Here is a 19604-nt window from a genome sequence, read left to right on the forward strand (position 1 = left end):
AGCGATTAGTAACGAGATAGCCATCAGTTTTGTGAGCGCTAGAAGCCGAAACCGCCTGCGGAAAAAAACCCAAACCGCCGCCCGCCCGCGTACGCACCAATGCATGAGCGATAGTATATATGCGCGCCGGAGCAAACTAGCTCAAAAACAAACCATGCAATGAAAACCGAGAGACGGAGGCGGGAGAAAAAAAAAAATGCCCTGTATTCCCACATACATAGTCGCAGCACATGCCAGAAAAGAAAAAGTTAGGAAATTGGCGCGCGTTTTAAACCTACAGATGGCGCCGTAAATATACGGAGTCTACCATTTTGGACTTGTTTGATGCACCATATATTTATGTCATTGACCCTGAAAGGGTTAATAGTGTCACAGCATAAAAAAGTGTGTGTGTGTGTGTTGGGGGGGGGGGGGGGGGTAAGCTGGTCACTGGGTGCAGGTATGTGGTATGGGAAAGCTTAGAGGAGCGCATGCGTGCATGCATGTGTACGTGTGTGCTTGTGAGCTCCTGAACGACACTTAGTAATATGGTTAATGTGGTTTCAATCATGGATCCAGGACCTCAGAGATGCGACATTATGCTAATGCTCTTGCACTTACCACTTTGTCGCCAACGGTCTCTCTCTGTCTCTCTCTCTCTCTCACTGCACAGCACATTTGCTGTGTTGCAATATTTAGTGGTCTTCATTTCACAGGAACTCCCATGTTTGTGTTACTGATGGATAGCCCTGTGCTGCAGGTGAAACTTGAAACTTAGCAGATAAGACATATAGTAACATTGCTAGCAAGATCTGTCTACCTTGGGACTGTCTCTTTGCTCCAGAAATGGTGTTGTGGATGCAGCAATGAGTTCGTCAGCTGTTTCGGTGTATTTTATTAGTGTATTATATTAGCATTCGCGCGATGCCCTGAGGCGCTGGTGCACATTTTCTTGCAAAAAACAGCCGCTTGCGTTTGTTTCCACCATTTTTAAACTAGATATTCGTGTTCAATGGACTAAAAACTGTAGAATGCCACAGGGAACTCATTTTTTTCGAAAAGTGTTTCAGCTTCCCTTTACTATTCTTAGAGAAGGTGTGTTTGTATCTTACTGCACAATTCAAGTGTAGGAAATGTGAGCTGCAGGCCTCAACAGTGTTGGCTGTCTCCATCAATTCCCTACAGAGAGCAGGGCTCCAAAGTGTTGGTCCACTGCAAGATGGGCATCAGCCGTTCGGCGTCGGTGGTCATTGCATATGTGATGAAGGCCTATGGCTGGGACCTCCGGCAGGCCCTCGACTTCGTCAAGACCCGCCGCAGCTGCATCAAGCCAAATTCGGGGTTCCTCAAACAGCTCGAGACATACCAGGGCATCCTGCACGCAAGGTAAACCACCACAGTGCTTGCTTCCTAACTTGGCCACTGGGACAGCAAATGTAAAGATGTAAATCTAATTTCGTCCCCTCCTATGCATACGTCACATGAGTGCATTGTCTTTCATGATGGTAGACTAAGGGAATGTCTACTGGAGCTTGCAGAAAAGGTGGCGTCACACGATATCATTTGCAAGCGGACGTCTTAGTACAATTTGCATGCCACCACTAAAACAGCACTGCCCACACTTAATGTATGCACATAAGCATGGGAGCTTTTCTCGCATGCTACCCTGCTACATCACTTTCGGTGCAGGAGGCCCTCTCTTGTGCCTTTTTTCGAGCGTAATATCCGGCGTATCGATAGTGGCATGGGAGCTATGGAGAGATGTGTGCTTGCAAATTTTTTGTGTAGTGTTTATAGCAGAATGTAAGTGTGCTCTCACATCTGTGCCACTTCACCGCATTCATGTGACACTTGGGAATTCATGACCTTTCACTGGTTGAAAACTTTGACAAATTTGTAATCGGTGGCTATAAGGAAGTATAGGTAATTATACAGTTGAATCTCTGCATAACGAAAGCTGGCTCAATGAAATTTTCGGCACAACAAAGTTTTACTCATTATCCACCAGTACCCGATAACCTTAATGTGTCAAAATTATGTTCACAACAAAGTTGGTGATGGACACTTATTTGGTCCAGTCAAGTTTTCGTAGAGTGAGCCAGGACACTGCCATTGCTGTAACAGGAGAAGCAACATTTCAGAGCTACTCTTGTACGTCTTGATGCTAAAAAAAATGTTGACTGAATAAAATCCAAGCAATTGCTCTCTTTTGAATGTCTCCAACCCCACCAAATTTAGCACAAAGGAAAGAAAGAGAGGGGAAAAGAAGCAGGATTGGTGTGATAAGGATGACAATGTAATGATGTCATATCGAGCAGCATTCTGCTTTTATGAACTGTGCTATCTACTGAACCATTTATGAGTAGGAATGTTGTAGTAGTACCAAGAAATAATGAACACAAGAAATAATGAACACAGTGGTCATTTAAACATTCTTTTATCATGATCAAGAAACGGTCACCTATGTGATGAGACGACGACTTCGGAAAGTAGTCATCCAGCCAACTAGAGCATAGTCCACTGTTGGTACTGCCCCGCCCCCCATGATCCCTTTATTGTCAAAGGCCCCAAATCCATCACACTGCCGACAATAACCATGAAAAAAAAAATTTGTTAGTGCCTCAGCAGTGCACTCTCAAATACTTGGTTAGTTCCTAATATCCAAAAGTGATCTAATGCATGGTTTTCCAATTGAATATGAAGATTGAAATTATGATATCATCCACATTTAAAATTTCAAAAATTTGTGCACCCCTACCAGAATTTTTTCTCATTTTCCATTGGTCCAGTAGTGCAGCTTGATAACGCTACATGACACCAGTACTCATGCCACTTTTCCCTTCTTTCATTTTTGTGCAGCAAACAGCGGCACAACAGTATCTGGCGCTCCAAGTCTGAAACCAACCTTAAGGACGAGCAGCCTGACCGTGGGGCAGGCAGGCGAGAGTGTCGAGCAGCAGCCTCTCAGGCGCTCGCCCTGGGAAGCAGCGGTGGAGGTCGTGGCAGCCCAGCCGACGCCAACAATGTTGCGAGAATCGGCGGCAGTCGTGGCAGTGCCTCCAACAGCCTGCTGGTCCCTGGTAGTGTGAGCCGGCCAAAGTCATGGTCCCCAGATGATCTCGCCTCCGAGGTGTTCTTTGCTGCCAACAACAGCAACAACAACTCTGAATGCATGCCCACCCCCTGCCATGGTAATTGGTGCCTCCCTGCCTTTCTCGGCTTCCGCGTGGGGTGTGCCTGCTTGATTAGATATGCAGCGTGTTTGCTGAAATTCTTTTAACTCTTTTGTTACCGCAAGAAGATGGCATTCTTTTTCAAGATTCTTAAGAAAGCGTTCGTCCTTATAGACAATGCTTTAATATACTATGCAGCATTATAACTTGTAGAAAATTAAGTGCTGTTTCTAAACACAAATGGGTTGAAAGAAATAGTATTTAATAAATAATTAACAAAGTTTGTCCAGCCAACAATTTTGTGGTGAACAAGATAAACCACAAGAAATCTGCATACTGTAGTAGGCTTGTTAATTTGAATCTGGTTAACAAAGTTTTTCGGTTACCTTGATCTGGACTGAAGGCCCTTGCTGGCGCCCATGCATTTCTGTGGGTCAGGATTAGTTGCACAACCCAAGTTCAGTTTTATTTTTATTTTTTTGTCCAGAAGGTAACTTGGGCCAGTGTCTTTGTCTGAAGGTCCCACTGTTGTTGACTGGCTGCTTGTAGAACTCGCAGCCCTTGGGGTCTTCATTTTGTAAATAGCATTGTGTGCCCCCTACCCAACTGAAAAAATGCTCTCTAGTGTCTAAAATGCTCGTGAAAAATACTGTTTTAAAGTTGGAGAGCCAGAAGTACTTCTTTAGCTTCTTCACTGTAAATGTTCACCACTCTCCAGGCCAACTTTGATTGCTGGGCACTGTGGTTGTGTTTGTTATCCCCTGTTAAGCCTACGCCAACATAACAGCTTGCGGAAGACCATGAAAGGAATAAAGAGTGCATGTGTAAATTTACTCTTCTGGCATAAGCTGATCACTGCAGTTATCAGCATTGCTTGAGTATGCTATGACACACTGCAATCCTCTGATTTCATACAATGGTCGTCGCTGGACACAAGCAGACAAATAAAAGTAGCTGAAGAAATATCAACTTGTGGAGTCTCAAACATGCTCTTGGGACAAAAGGACGGCAACAGAGTAGTGCAGACAATTACGAGGGCATTTATTGTGCCTTTTATACAGCAATTTAGCCAGCTGAATTATTATTACCCATAGAACTTGCCGATGGGCACACGACAAATTGAGGAAGTCTGACTGACTGCGACAGGATATTAAACAAATATGTTTGCCCTCACACTAGACACGAACGCCTACTCATTTGCATGTACGGTCACATGTGAACGGTTGCATTCGTCCATCCCAGGGCCCTGCTCTGAAGCATTTTTCTAGACGGTCTCGTGAAACGTGTCTGCGGCTGTGTGCGAACCTTCCATGCAACTCGCCGACCCCAAGCCAAACAGGTGTTCGCGCTCAAGTAACTGCACCATCAGGTCGCGTTAGTAGCGCAACACTCGTGCCATCTCTCATACTACGTAATCTACAATCACACCGACTGCCGCTGGCACTTAGCTGCACAGAGAAGCTGGATTACAGGAGACGTGAGAGCCATGTGAAGGAAACAATGTCAAGGGACAAGTGAGAGTCCCCAGCAGGGGCGTCTGCATCGGCAAGCGTTTGGTGCGTTGTGACACGACGTACCCGAGCACACGAGGGCTGGACCCTTCTGGGTCCAACTGTGTGCGGCTTAGTCATGTCCGGGGAAAAGGGAATCCTGGGGGTTGAGCCAATGCCGGTTGTTTGGACCAACAACCAGCCAGATGCCTGGGGCCACCACGGCCTATAGAATTCATGCTATCGCTTCCAAAAAAAAAAAAAAAGAGAGAATCCTCGCATCACGGTGCCTTGAAAGGGCCCGTGAGCTAATCTCCATCTCTTAAACACACAGCACCAGACACATCTATCATAATAGAAACACAAATACTACAATGGAATGTCAGAGGACTTCTTCATAGCCTCGACGACATTATAGAACTACTACACAAACACAACCCAAAGTTGCTGTTTGTTCAAGAGACACATCTGAAACCTACGAACACAAATTTTCTTCATAATTACAGAATCTTCTGAAAAGACCGGTATGAGGCTAACGCCTCCGGCGGTGAAGCCACAGTAGCCGACAAGTCTGTAACTGGCCTTCCCCCTTCAGACGTCGCACGTCACCCTTCGGACGCCCCTTGAGGCAGTGTCAGTTCGGTCCATTCTTTTTAATAAATTGGTCACTGTATGTTCCATTTATGTACCTCCGAACCATTGTCTCGAAAAAAACAGACTTTTATAACCTCATCGATCAACTTCCCAAGCCTTACATACTCGGAGATTTTAACGCTTATAACACAATGTGGGGAGACTCGCAATGTGACGTGAGAGCTCGACTCATTGAAAACTACCTTTTAACTTACGATGTGTGGTTCTTCAATAAGAAAGAACCAACATATTATAATCCACATCATAATTCATACTCGTCAATAGACCTGTCCATAGGCTCCGCTTCTATCTTCCCTGATTTAGAATGGGGTGTGATTAAACATCCATTTGGAAGTGATCACTTCCTGCTAACGCTGAACTTAGTAAACGAACTTGACTTCCCTCTGCACTTCCCTCGCTGGAAACTGGCCTCAGCTGGCTGGGAATGTTTTAAGGAATTCACCTATTTATCACAAGACCTTATAAATAATTTTAGTATAGATCAGGGTGTTTCATACTTTACCGCTTTTATCATTGACGCCACTGAAAAGTTCATTCCACAAACAAGGGGCACTTCATTCAAAAGATGGGTCCCTTGGTGAAATGATGATTGTAGAAAGGCACAGAGGAGACAATAAAGCTTGGGGCAAAATACTTGAATGTCTTATGGCCAAAAATCCAATAGAATTTAAACGGGTTAAATCCCTTAGAAGAAGGACACGACGACATGCAAAGAGGGTTAGCTGGCAGTGGTTTCTCTTGGGCATAAATTCGTATACTCAAGAAGCTAAAGTATGGGACAGGCTGAGAAGGCTAAAGGGACGAGAAATTCATCCGTTGCCCTTGGTGAACGTTGAAGAGAACAGATTGAAAGACCAAACTGATGCTCTTGGCGAACACTTTCAACGCGTTTCGAGTTCTGGCCATTATTCTGAGGCATTCCTAAAGCGCAAACAAGTACCAGAACACAAGGCCACCGACCGCAAATGCAGACAGAATGGACCCTATAACCTGCCTTCTAAAATTGCCGAGTTGAGAGCCTCCCTGACTGCATGTCATAGCTCTGCACCTAGACCTGACAGGATCATGTACAACATGATTAAGCGGCCTCCCCAGTGATACTCAAATAACGCTACTCGCACTTTTCAATGCTATATGGGCTGCGGGTTACCTCCCTACTGCGTGGCAAGAAGCCGTTGTCATTCTGATTATGAAACAAGACAAAGACCCCACATTATTAACAAGTTACCACCCAGTCGCCCTCACAAGTTGTGCTTGTAAACTTTTCAAAAAAATTATAAACCGTTGCCTTTTACACTTCCTTGAGTCGGAACAAAATTCTTGATAGATATCAATGTGGTTTTAGAGAAGGACAATCCACAACCGACCATATTATGCGCATCGAAGCAAACATCCGCGATGCCTTCGCACACAAACAATCCTTCTTATCGGTGTTCCATGATATGGAAGAGGCGTACGATACAACTTGGCATTACGGAATCCTGCACTACCTGTTAACGCTAGGCATCCGCGGCAATATGTTCAACTTTATGGAAAGCTACCTACACAACTGTACATTCCTTGTAGGAATAGGTAATGCACTGTCGCGTACATTCATACAGGACACAGGGGTACCCCAGAAGGCGTACTCAGTTGCACGCTCTTTGTCGTTAAGATGAACACGGTTCTTACATCATTACCACTAGCTACATTTTATTCCGTCTACGTAGACGACATGCAAATAGGTTTCAAATCCTGCAACCTAACAGTGTGAGAGACAAGTACAACAGTGCTTGAACAATGTTTCTAAGTGGCCAGACAAAAACGGGTTCAAAGTGAACCCCAACAAAAGTGTGTGTTCTTTTCGCCAGAAAGAACAAGCTTGCTGCAGATCCCTGTCGAAATGTATGGGGAACAAATACCTGTGAGCAAAGAGCACAAATTTCTAGGTGTTATACTTGACTCCAGGCTTACTTTCATTCCACACGCAAAATATCTTAAAGCAAAATGTCTAAAAGCAATGAACTTACTTAAAATCCTACCCCACACAACATGGGGTAGCGACAGGAAGCATTTATTGAATCTTCACAGGAGCCTAATTCGATCACAACTATTCGATCACGACGATTGGACTATGGTGCAGTGCTATATCACTCTGCCGCCCCGAACGCGCTAAAGATCCTACATCCCATCCACAATCTGCGTATCCATCTGGCCACTGGCGCATTTAGAACAAGCCCTGTCGAAAGTCTATACGTAGAGTCAGATGAGCGGTCACTCCACTTTCAGAGAACATATATCAGCTTCACCTGTTTTCTGAAAGGGCAGTCTAATCAGCAGCATCCGTGTTCCACAACCGTTAACGACTTGATGTGTGCAACACTTTTTCGTAATAGACCCTCTATGAGACTACTTTTCTCACTGCGTGTGAGAGAACTTAGTGAAGAAATGGATGTCCCAATTCTGGAACATCGCCTAATGCCTCCAGCTAAGCTATTACCACCCTGGGAGTGGCAGGTGATAGATTGTGATGTATCCTTTCGAGGTCACAAAGCACGCTCCTGAGCTCGAAATTGCTGTGTATTTCCGTGAACTTTAGTCGAACTACTTGTGCTCCAAATTCTACACAGACACGTCAGTCACATGCTGGCGTATCTTACGCTGCTGTTGGTCCCTCTTTTTCTAAATTAAACGTGTTGAACCCCCCTAACAAGTATCTTCACTGCAGAAGCCTATGCAGTACTGTCTGCAGTAAATTATATAAAGAAATCAAAACTTGACAGAGCAATAATATTCACAGATTTGTAAAGTCTTCCAAAAGCGTTAATGTCCTCACAAAAGCATACAAACCCTGTTTTTATTGAACTTAACTCAATCATGTACAACATTTATTTATCTTGTAGACATGTAGTGATATGCTGGGTTCCTGGCCATAGAGGAATTGAAGGTAATGTGCTTGCCAACGAAATCGCCAAATCATTAGCATCGCAAGGTATTGGTTCTGCTGCTGTTCCTGCCATAGACATGAAGCCTTTCCTACGAAGCAAATTACGAAGCCGCTGGCAACACTTGTGGGATGTTGAAACGAGCAATAAGCTTCATGTGATTAAGCCGAAGTTAGGCTTCTGGCCCCCAACAACAAAAACACGAACAGATGTCCTAATCACTAGACTCAGAATAGGACACACATTTGGCACTCATAACTTTCTCTTGACTGCTAACGAGCCTCCAACCTGTGGTAGATGTGGTGAAAGACTGACCGTCCGCCACATCTCCCTGGAGTGTCGGGAAGCCAAAAGAGACGGGAAGAAACATTTTCCTCTTGCATACTGCTATTGTGTCCCTCTTCATCCGGCTATGTTTCTTGGTGAAGAACCGCTTTTTAAGACCAAACCAGTCCTCGCTTTCTTGAATGATGTTGTCCTACATAAGCCTATTAAATTCGTGGCACATCCTCTTTCCAGAGGATGCTGCTATGATAGTTGTTTAGTTTAGCACATGCCTCTAGGCCCTTGAGTTTCAAGGGCTCTGGTGAGGCAGTAGTGCCCTAGCCAATTTTAGCTTCTGACATATTTTGTATTTGCATCACTCTTTTGCAGTGCATTTTAAGGCTGATAGTACACGTCACTAGTCGTTGCCATAACCTTATTAAACGGATTTCACGCAATTTACAGCAACTATTTTAGGCCCCTTTACAGCCGCATCTCATCAACTTCACAGAACTCATCAGTCCACTTGCAAGCTCTTAACACTAGCATAGCTCTCTTTGACCATACCTCGCCCTTGCGCCACTAAGCATCACACATTCATTCATTCATTCACGTGAGAGTCGAGTGTCCCCACGAACTATATATTTTTCTTTACGCTGGTGTCCAGTGACCCGCGTTGTGTGAAGTCGGGTGCATGCAGTGCTCCATTGGTGCGCTCTTACTCTTGAAATGCTGATAAGTGAGAATACTAAGAGCTGAATGTGAAGCCCTTAACTTAATTGCACATATTACCTAATAAATATGACGGAAATGATACAAAACAGAGCAGCCCGGTTCATATCCTGTAACTACAGTATAAACTCAAGCATTACACAAATTAAACTAGACCTACTGTTGCCGCCATTAGATATCTGCCGCAACATTGCTCTTCTGTGCTTATTCCACAAATATATTTACACTAATAAACGAACCCGGTTACAACTACAAATACCCCACTCTTTTTCACGCAGACTACATAATCAGTTCAGTTTCATGTGCATATACGGTAAAACAAATGCATTTAATTCATCTGTGCTACCACGTGCCATTCGTCTCTAGAATGACCTCCCTGATAACATAGCCTCCATATCTAATCCCGACACGTTCCGCTCTCAGTTACTCATGCTTTTCCCATTTAATACCGTTCACGAGTGACCAATCTAGTGTATGTTATCGTGCATTTTTGCCATGTTGTATATCATTTTCATAAACGGTATTCCTTTGCTCTGTTAACAGTAACAAGTGTTCGTGTGCCTTCAGATACTGCTTTGTATTCCTAGTGCCTTCAATATCGTGTAACACGGTAATCTTTTTATAGCACTGATCCTGTTGGAAATTTGTACTTTTTATACCTTTACTGTTTAATATGCCCCCCTTACTTTATGCCGTGCCATAGGGCCTGTAAGGTTCTTTTGAATAAATAAATAAATATGCAGCAGTTTAGTGCAGCCACAGTTACACTGCACAGCATTTACCAATCAGCTAGGTGCTCGGATGATAACATGACACTCGACCATAGTGCAGGGTGTTGTGTGCACTGAACATGGGAGTCGGTGGGCCTCATTATCCATCCCTGACCATGCCAGACTGCCCAAGGGGGTGCTTTGAGCCCAATGAGTGTTGCGTATGCAGTGCCTCGGGCAGTCCTGGACAGGCCGGGACAATAAATTGAAGAGAATTGAAAAGTATAGTGTGGCCATAGTAGAGCCTCCAAGACCATTAGTGAGCAACGCACTGCCTGGTCTCGGAGGCCATAGTCACTGACTTGGCTGTGTGGCTAGTTTTGCACATTGCCAGGTATTCGAAAGGTTCTGAAAATTTTGAACAGCCGCATCAGACGACTTAATAGGAGTGTTGTGTGTTACCAGACTTAAGTTGTTGCCAAGTGATAAGTAAATGTTCAATCTTAACTAAATATTATGCGTTATATAAATTTCTAGGAAATATTTACTTCGTTAAAACAATCAGAGTTACATTATGGGTTTTTACGTGTCAAAGTTAGAATAACTTTTTAAAAGTCTGGTTATATGGGAAGGGAAAGTGTAATTACCATTGCCTTGTCATATCCATTAGTCAGCTACAGTCCATTTTGTTTAAATCAGGGTTCAGCTCCATGTATGAATGCCAATTTGCTTTTATGTTCCAGTGGCCCTCGCAAATGGAAGGACGAAATCCTCTCGGAGGCGGACAGGCCGCCCTCGGTATGGAACAGATCCTTTGTGTTACACCATACCCCACACCAGCGCCATGTCGACACTTCAGCAAGTCCAAGCCACAGAACAAGAGAAGAATGCAAAGAATGCTGCTGCCAACGGCACGAAGGCTGGCCTTCCCACTGTGGCTCCTGTGACACCCTCCATGTGCTCACCCGCTGTCGTTGCCATTACTGATAATGAGCAAGACCCTGGCTTACGCCGCGTTGCTTCGGTCAAGGATCGCATCTGCGAGCTGGAATCGCAGGTTGGTGTCCCAAAATCGGTGGCAGCTGGAGCAAAACAGGCAGTGAAGCCTGAAATCCTCCGCAGTGGCACCGCCGATTCACCGGCAGTGACATGGTCAAACAAGCCACCATCGGCATTTTTAGGTGGACCTGCGAAAACCGGCACCTCTGATGAGAACGCAGTAAACCTGTACAGCTGTCTACCAAGCTGTGGCGGAGGTGAGTCATCGTCACTGGAGCTGTTAAGAGATGTGCAGCCTGTGGCGTCCCAGACCAAGCCACTGACCCCAAAGCACATGGCTGTGATAGTGAAGTCGTCGCCCGCACCTTCTACCTGGACTCTGGGAGGTGGAGCTGGTGACTCCGAAAAGGAGCTAGAACCGGCGATGATAACAGTGGCACCACCTCCTATAGCTAAGGAAGCTACCTTCTCCTCTGTGTTAAGGAGAAGTGTGGAAGACAGAGTGCCCACTTCGCAAGGTCCTGGGGGCATTGCACTGCAAAGGTCAGCAACTGATATAGGCCTGCTGGCATCCTCTAGTCAGGTGGTCTGCCGGCCGGCAGGCCGCCATCACCCTTTGCTGCATTGCGACTCTGATGATGCCGTTGTGTGCTCTGCAAGACCATTGGCAGAGATTTGCAAGCTACAGGTGGGTTTTGGTGAGGACAGGAGCCAGGGTGCCATGTTGGAGGCACGCCGAGATACCACAGTGGCTGTGATGCCACAATTGCCTCTCGTGGCAGAGCTTCAGGTGGATGGCAAGAAAACCGAACTCCATGAAGAGCGGACGGGACCGCCGGTAGATCGCACTGGAGGGCTCCCAACTCGCTGCAAACTCCGCAAGGCGAAACCGTGCCTCGAAGAGAAGAGCTTCGCCCGTTCACTCTGCCTCGAAGGTGGCGCTTTTCCGTCACAAACACGTTCCACACCTTCCACGCCTCCGGAACAGCTGCCTGATGGTTCTTCACCTAGCAGGCAGATACTGCGTTCTCAGAGCCTGCGTTGTGAGCACCGGCCCAGATCTCTTGCCCTGCCTGCTGCATCAACATGCATGAGCGGGCGAAGTCCGCCCAAAATTCTCACCTTAGGATCAGGCGAAGCTCAGCCTCTACCCTCATTTTCAGCCAGTCCTGAAATTAAGCACAGCATGAGCACACCATCAGTAATGGAAGCCGTTAACGAAGTCCTCTGTGAGACGCGCCACGTCATCTCCAATGCCATGCACTTTATCCCCTGTGCTAACAGTTCGCCGGAAGCCTACTCGCCTCTGCTCTGTTCCGGTCAGGGTCTGGAACATATCGAATCAAACATCACTCCTGCATCAGAACCGAGCGAAGTTCCCCAAGTGGGCATTGTGCGACAGCAGAGAGCTGTGCTAGAAGGGCTGCAACCGCTGCGAGGCACCACAGTGGCAGTGCCTCCAGCAGCCAGAACTGACCGGAAGCCTCCGGTGGGGGACAGCACGGGACGCACGAAAAAAGAGCAAGCGCGAATCATCAAAGAACTCGGAAGCACCATGCTTCCCAGTGTTACTGGTGACTCTCCAGCTCTCTGCAGCGGTAACAATACCACCGATCAGCAGCAGCAGCAGCAGCAGCCGCCGGATGACGATGAATCTGCAGTCGGTGTAGTCAAGCGGCTCACCAAAGAGCTGGAGGCCAAGGCACGGAATGGCAAGACTAAACCTGCTGGCATTGCCGAGAGGCTCGTCATTGTCGAAAGGAACAGCGGTGACAGCAACGAGCCGATAAGTGGCAGCAGCTCGAGTACGCCCAACTCCCCCGTGTGTGAGCGCCATGGTTGCACTCAGCCCCTACGCAATCTTCGCGCCTTCTCGGAGGGCCGGCCCACTGGGCCAGACCTACTGCCAGTGCCTGCGGTTCCAGCCCCACCCACGCCAAACAGGTGTACCAGTCTCGATGCTGATAGACTTCGGAAGCTGTCGGCTAGTCGTAGCATAACGGCACTGCTGGCGAGGGCACCACGAGCCGGTGAATCCTCGCCGCCGGCGATGGTCACTGCTACACCCACCGTGGCGCTTATTGCTACCATGCCAGCACCGGCACCTGTTGGCAATGCTACCACTACCTTGCCTGGTGGCCTCCAGAGAAAAGTGCGCAAGCAACAAGGCAAAACTCACCCGCTGAGCAAACTGACCGTGCGGCAAAGGCATGCCAACCCGCTGTACAACACCATGTGATGATCCCCTCCCCACCCCCACCTTTTTACATTGTGGTGCGTGTGTGTGCATGCACACACGCAGGCCTCACCTTTTCCTGTTTTCCAACACCCCTTTTTCCAAATTTTTTTTCTCTTTCATTCTTGTTCCACAGCCTTACTTCCCAGAAATACTTGTGTTGGTAGGTGTGGTGGACATTGTAAAATTCTCTGGATGTAGACTTGTTTACCCCATTTTTGTTAGCTCCTATGAATGTATGTATGTGCGCTTGTGTGTGTGTGATGTTCGCCCCCCGCCTCCACCGCTGTACAGAAAGAGAAATGAGTGTATGTTATTTTTGTTTGTGCATGTTGGAGTAGACGTTGCTTATGTGTGACCACTTTTCTCTGTCCATGTGAACAGAAACTTTGTGGCATTCAGTCAAGGCCAGTAGTGCCCTGCCACATCTCTTCTGATGCTTCCCTTTTTCCTTCCATTCAACTCCTCCCAAACAGTCGCTGTCCCCCTTCTCAGCAGCCTGTTTCATTCTTGAACATGCTTATCTAAGGATGTCCCGAGTACGTCCACAAATGCGAATTAACGACGTGAATGAGCCTCGACGAGGGCCGCTCCCCTTCCCCTGGGAAGTCTTGAAACATTTAGTAAAATCTCTCTAGAACATCAGCTGCCATCCCCCCTCTGAATTCAGAGACGTGCTTGCCTTACTCATGAGCGTCTTTTGAAGTCTGGAATGCAACAGCTTATTTGCCTGCTCAGTTCCCATTTTGCAGGAGTGATGCTTGTGCATAATATGTGACAAATGCTTTTGACTGCCGATGAACAAAGGGTTCAGTAGTTTCTTGTCTCAGGCACTTCACCAGGCATACTTGCCAAGCCAATTTGGCTGAGCTCAATGGTTGTGCCGAGGGAAATCCAGTTGTGCCCTTGCTTACATAGATGCAAGCTGCGAAAACAAGAAGACCACCCAAATTTCCTGTGAAGTCTGGATATACCGAACTGTCTTTTCTTATTTGTTTGTTTTGTTTTTGCAGATGTCATTGTTTTACATCCTTTGTTGCTAATTATTGGGACTAACAAATGAACTAAAGTGCCTGAGGCAAGGATATGAGGCACCGCAATGCATTTTACTTGCCATTCTGCACAAAGCTGTTCTTATGCATCTTGGGCAGTTCTTGCACATTCCGAAACCAAAGCATAGGGCTTCACAATTGTACTGGAGCCTGATTACTCACTTTAGACAGGTGGGTTGCATGAGCATAATATTTACACACAACTTTGACACAGCTGTTCACGGGTCCCTTTTGCTTTACTCATGAAAGGGGCTTGCTGGCGAGAAACTTGTCGATACGAGTAGCTGCACATGCACGTCTTTATTTCCTGTTCATTCTTTTGGGGGGGGGGGGTGGGGGGGTTCAGTTTGATAGGGTCAATTTGTCCTGTGCTATTCTGCAGGGCAGGATTCTGGTAGAGCACTGATGAATAATTGCAGTGATATGAGCTGATAAACAGTATACATCAGGAGACATCCACCATCTCATTTCTGCAATTTTGGCATTGCTGTACACTCATGTTACTTACTACAAGCTTTGTTCAACACACCTGAGCAACACACCCGAGAACCTGCATAGTCATTATCTAAGCAGTTAGACATCTCAAAATTTTCGCCTAATCTACTGGTTCTTACACATTGAAATCTCTCATTTACAATGTGTATATAATGTTATGGCAACTTAGCATAATGGTGCACTTCGTTTTTTTTTTCTGCTGAATAAGTATTGTACTACTGACACGAACACATTTTTTTTTTTTTAGAAGCATTGATTCTGTGATTCCTAGCCATGGTGGAGAGAGAAACCAATCGCAATATTTATGGTAAAAATCCCCCAGTGGTTTTCACCAGTTCTGTCAGTTCCAAATTGTCCAGTCCCACTTGACCTCAAGTAGGAATTTTGGCATGAACCACTTTCACCCATCGGGGCCAGTTAGCGTTAAATATTTTCACCTACACCATTTTGACAAGATGGGCTGGGTTGTCAACAAACTGGACACCACGCATCCGCTGCAATGTTCTATCTTCATGCGAGATTTGAGTTAAGATTCTTAGTAGCTTACGCATCATTATTTTTTTTAGTTTGTGGAACAATGTCTCAGCTGAGGCACACGAGAGTGTGCACAGGAACAGCATGTCACACATTCTTGCAGTTCATGAGCATACCTCGTCAACTGGTGCAAGCTACCGTCGGGATGTTGCTGTAAACCATGCATTGATGCCGTGTCAGCTATTGAAAAACAGTGCGAGAACAGAAACGTGCTGCACAATTGCTTGATCGCGTCATCCTCTTGCTGTGTAGCTTTGAGTGAACGCTAGCTGCGCATTGCATTTGATTGCACTTGATTTGCAAGGCTGCCGTTAACAAAACACTGCCCATAGAAGCAAAGTCACTACGTGCATTTTGCATTGTCTTCATTTTCTTCCCTGCTGGCCTTTTTTCTTTCATGTTTGCTCTAGTGAGAGAAATGCAGACGCATGTGCTTGGTGCAACTTCAACTCATGCTCTGAGTTTCCATGCCCACCTTTTCTAGTTCTAAGAAAGAAGAGACAGAAAATGTGCCATACAATGTTTACAGCTGTTGTAGCTTCACCGCTCTTACGCTTGCCGTCGACCCAAAGTTGTCTCTGCCTTGTTGTTCCTTTTAATTTACTTTCTTCTCTTGTCTGTCGTTTTTGTTTCCTGTTTCTGTCCCACCCTTGTCGTTCCTTCTCCTTTGCTGCATGGCGTGAAAGCTGCAGAGAAAAAGCACGTCTTGTGCGTCTGGAGAAAGTTGAGAGAGAGAGAGAGGAGTGCCTGAGGTTGGTGAAGTGCATGACGTACGTGCGCTAGGCCGAAAGAAATTATTTAAGAAAATCGGAAGAGTATTCTTCTGAAATAAAAACGATTTTAGCCATGTTGTAGTCCTGTGTCTTCAGTAACCGCGATACTGTTGTGCTTCTTGTGACAGAGGTGCATTCGAAATATCGTACGAATTTACTTTCACTTCATACATATTGACAACTGACTCGCGCATGTTACGGTACTGTGGTAAAAGTGATAAGATCATGGTTTACATTCATAGTCACAGTATAGTTTACCAGTTTAACAGGGAATTGTAATATTAAATCATCAAAGAATGTCTCGTAATACTAGAAGCTATACTATGCTGAGTACTATCATTGCATTCTCCCATCATTAGAAATATGTGTACGCAGTTTAATCATTTAAGCATGAACCTTTGTTTTCATCTAAAAAGACATTTGCTGGCCGGCGCTGTCTTTTTTCATTGTGTGTGTCAACTTCAAGTAAGTTCACGTTGAAAAGCATTGCTCTCATAGCGTTAACAAGCGGAATAGCGATACAGCATTTTCCCTTGTTGCATGGCAGTTCACATACAGTCGAACCCGGCTATATTGAACTCGCAAAAAAAAAAACCTATCAGTTCGATATAAAGCATAATTCTATGTAAGCCCGCTAAATAATTGGATGTGATAAAAGCACATACCATTTACAAAATCACTTTATTGATGAAAGTAGCTTAATTTCGCATGAAATAGTCCTCCATTTTCTTCTGCTTGGGCAGTTTCCCTGCCTGTGACGCACGCACTTCTCCACATTGTCCAAGGAGTCGGAGCAGCTGAGGCCGCAACCTTCCGCATTCACGCAGAAGCACCGGACTAGTGCAGGCGCACCAATCATTTCGGAGGATGTGGGCGGGAGGATGTGGGCAAAGAACCGTCGTTGCTTTCCTAATTGTGCCCACTTTAACTTGTGCTCTGTACGATGCTGGTAATGTAGTCTCCGTTTTCGGGCTCTGCCTTGGTCGCGACACCATCATTTGCACTCGCAAACTCGTCCACCGTTGATTCGTCAACAGCTTCTGGAAATTCTGACAGCTCGCTCCAAACTTCGGCAACACCGGCAATGGCTTTGTCGCATTCATCGGAATTTACAATCATCACTGAGTGCGTGGAAGCCGGCACGGCTGAAGCAATTTCGGATGAACCACTCGTACACGGCCGTGCGTACGCGTGGGGCGTTACGGGCACCGGGTCGCGAGTTTGGCAGCTTTAGTCCTAATCTCCCCCTTATTCTTCAAAATCGTGCTCCTCGGAATCTTGCACGCTGCGGGGACATCCGACTTCTCTGCGCGTTCGACCTGATTCATGATTTCGAGCTTCACGACGAAAGGCGAGTTCTGCCGTTTCATCACGGCAACACTGCGGGAGAAAGCCCACAAGGCGCACACACAATGAACTAGAAAAGCAGCAAGACAGCTCGCACTTTCGCCATCTTGCACGACCAGGGCAGGAGAGCCTCCGATTGGCTGTCTGAGCAAGCGCTGCGGGCGGGCCAGAATAATTTTTTGCAGGGGGGATGTCGGCGGGTCGTCCGAGGCAGCGCGGTCACGGTAGAGCCGTTGGATAAAGAAAGCCGCGCCGCCAGGTATACCCGCCACCGCGAGGGAAAGCCAACTTCTTGGGGTACTTTTCCGCCGCTTGGCGTTCCAGGGTGTCTACCAACCGGGGAAACCGGAAATTGTCAGGGATGTTGAGTAGTCTGGAAAAACTTAGGGAATTTGTGCCTCTATCAGGGAAAATTAGCTGTAATTTTATTGAAAGGGTCGAAAGTCGCGGTAATGCTGGCTCGAGTAACGGACAGGAATCGTAATGAATCATCTTTGACGTCCTGTCGTCGGCTGGAGGAGTTGCCAGTGTATTGTTAACGACTTGCTTTCCGGATTCCCGATAATTTGGACTGCTTCGCGGCACCACCACGTATCCCATAGAGTCAATGTATCGGAACGTCTGAAATTTCGGACGCAAGAACTCTTTGCCGTCCGATTTTCCGGACGTTTTGCCGTGGCCGCAGGTGCGAAACGGCATTAATCAAAGCCATCACCGCTGCCATTTTATCTCGCCGCCTCGAACCGGCGCTCTTGCACGCAGATCTGCTGGCAGCCACTGCGGCAACGCTAGGCCTATAGCTGCTTCGATGTTCGCTATGAAGCTTCTTGCCGGTGGGTGCCGTGTTTTTTATTGAAGTAATTCGCTGCTGTGAGCAATGGCACAGACTCCGCCCTTGTGGACCTCGCGATTGGCTTAGAAGTTTGGAAAGCACGGTGCGCTGCATAATGCCGGTTTCCGAAAGTCAGCTTCGCCTCTGTACAGAAATGTTACTTGGTGAAGCATACGCAAAAAGTATTGCAGTGAAGCATAACAAGCATGGAAAGGGGCTATTGCCACGGGAGACAGTATGTATTCCTTAATTATATACTCATGCACCCGGTATTTCCTGTCGCAGTACGAGCACCGATATGCCTAATCCGTGTACTGACGGGCCTTCAGGGCGTTTTCGAATGTGCCTGTGGCGGTTTGAGCCCTTAAGGGCAGTAAATGACATGCATTTATTTTTTCCAACTGGCCGATTTTTCGGATGTTTTTGTGGCCCCAGGGCGTTCGAAAAATCGGGCCTGAACTGTGCAACTGACCCAGAAGATGCTTCAAATGGTCCGTGGGGCGAACGAGTGGCGGTAGGAAGAACAGAAAGGACCTACGCATTGAGGAATGAACGGGAAAGGAAGCCTGCTGCCGCCATTTTGAAGGAGCTTGAGCTCAAAACACAAAGTGTTGGCTGATGCCGAGATGCAGGTGTCCTTCATCCAAACCAATATAAACTCTTTAAAACAGTGAAACACAACACTGAGGTGTCATGCGCGGGCTGAGAGTATGTCAGAACTGTTGAGGTTGACTTACGAGCTGTTGAGAGGGAATACCAATTGTGGCAAAGTTCGGGCCTCGTACCACTGAACTTGCTATCAGTCAATAGAAATTGCTCATTTTCGAAAATATTTCTTCTGTATGTGCCTCCTTTTCGTATTTGAGAATGTCCGAGTCGATTTGCATTTTTTTAAGACATTTTATTTGCTGTGCATTTTACTAACCCCTTCCTTCTATTCTCTTTTTGATTAACGTAAACACTACTCCTTAGTATTCAAATTGGATTAAGTCGTTCGTTTTAAAAAATTTTTCATATTCTCACTAGAGAGTGACAGCATCGGGCAATATGGTTTCAGCCTGTCCTGACATAAAACGTAGTTCTGCATCGCTCAGGGAATTTTGTAAAGGCACTCGGGGAAAACCTGGAAGACTCAGGGAATTTGGAAATGTGAACTTGGTAGACACCCTGCGTTCGATATATCGGGTGTCGCTGCTATTTTTGTTCGATGTAAGCGTAATTTTTCTATATATACTCATTGTAACTATACCGTGTCCAAAAATTGATCGATATATAGAATAATTCGATGTAAACGGGCGAGGTACGGGGATCGATACCCCGCACCTCCACCAGAATGTTACGTGTAGAAAGATACAGACGGAAGAGGCTATTTACAAGCGATTTACACTGGACTGGAGCTAGAGCGCTAGG

At 46.3% G+C, this 19604-nt stretch overlaps 1 protein-coding gene across 3 annotated transcripts in view; it reads left to right on the forward strand.

Moving 5' to 3' along the window:
- Positions 1-16089, forward strand: part of ssh (Protein phosphatase Slingshot) — a 330763-nt gene extending 314674 nt beyond the window's left edge. For all 3 annotated transcript variants that reach the window (XM_072287309.1, XM_050173200.3, XM_072287308.1), the window contains 3 exons: positions 1165-1365; positions 2839-3170; positions 10670-16089. In XM_072287309.1, the coding sequence (XP_072143410.1) occupies positions 1165-1365; positions 2839-3170; positions 10670-13164 (3028 nt within the window). In that variant the 3' untranslated portion in view covers positions 13165-16089. The remainder of the gene's footprint in view (positions 1-1164; positions 1366-2838; positions 3171-10669) is intronic.
- Positions 16090-19604: the final 3515 nt, after the last annotated feature.

Source organism: Dermacentor andersoni, chromosome 3 (assembly GCF_023375885.2).
Source record: "Dermacentor andersoni chromosome 3, qqDerAnde1_hic_scaffold, whole genome shotgun sequence".
Taxonomy (NCBI): Eukaryota; Metazoa; Arthropoda; class Arachnida; order Ixodida; family Ixodidae; genus Dermacentor; species Dermacentor andersoni.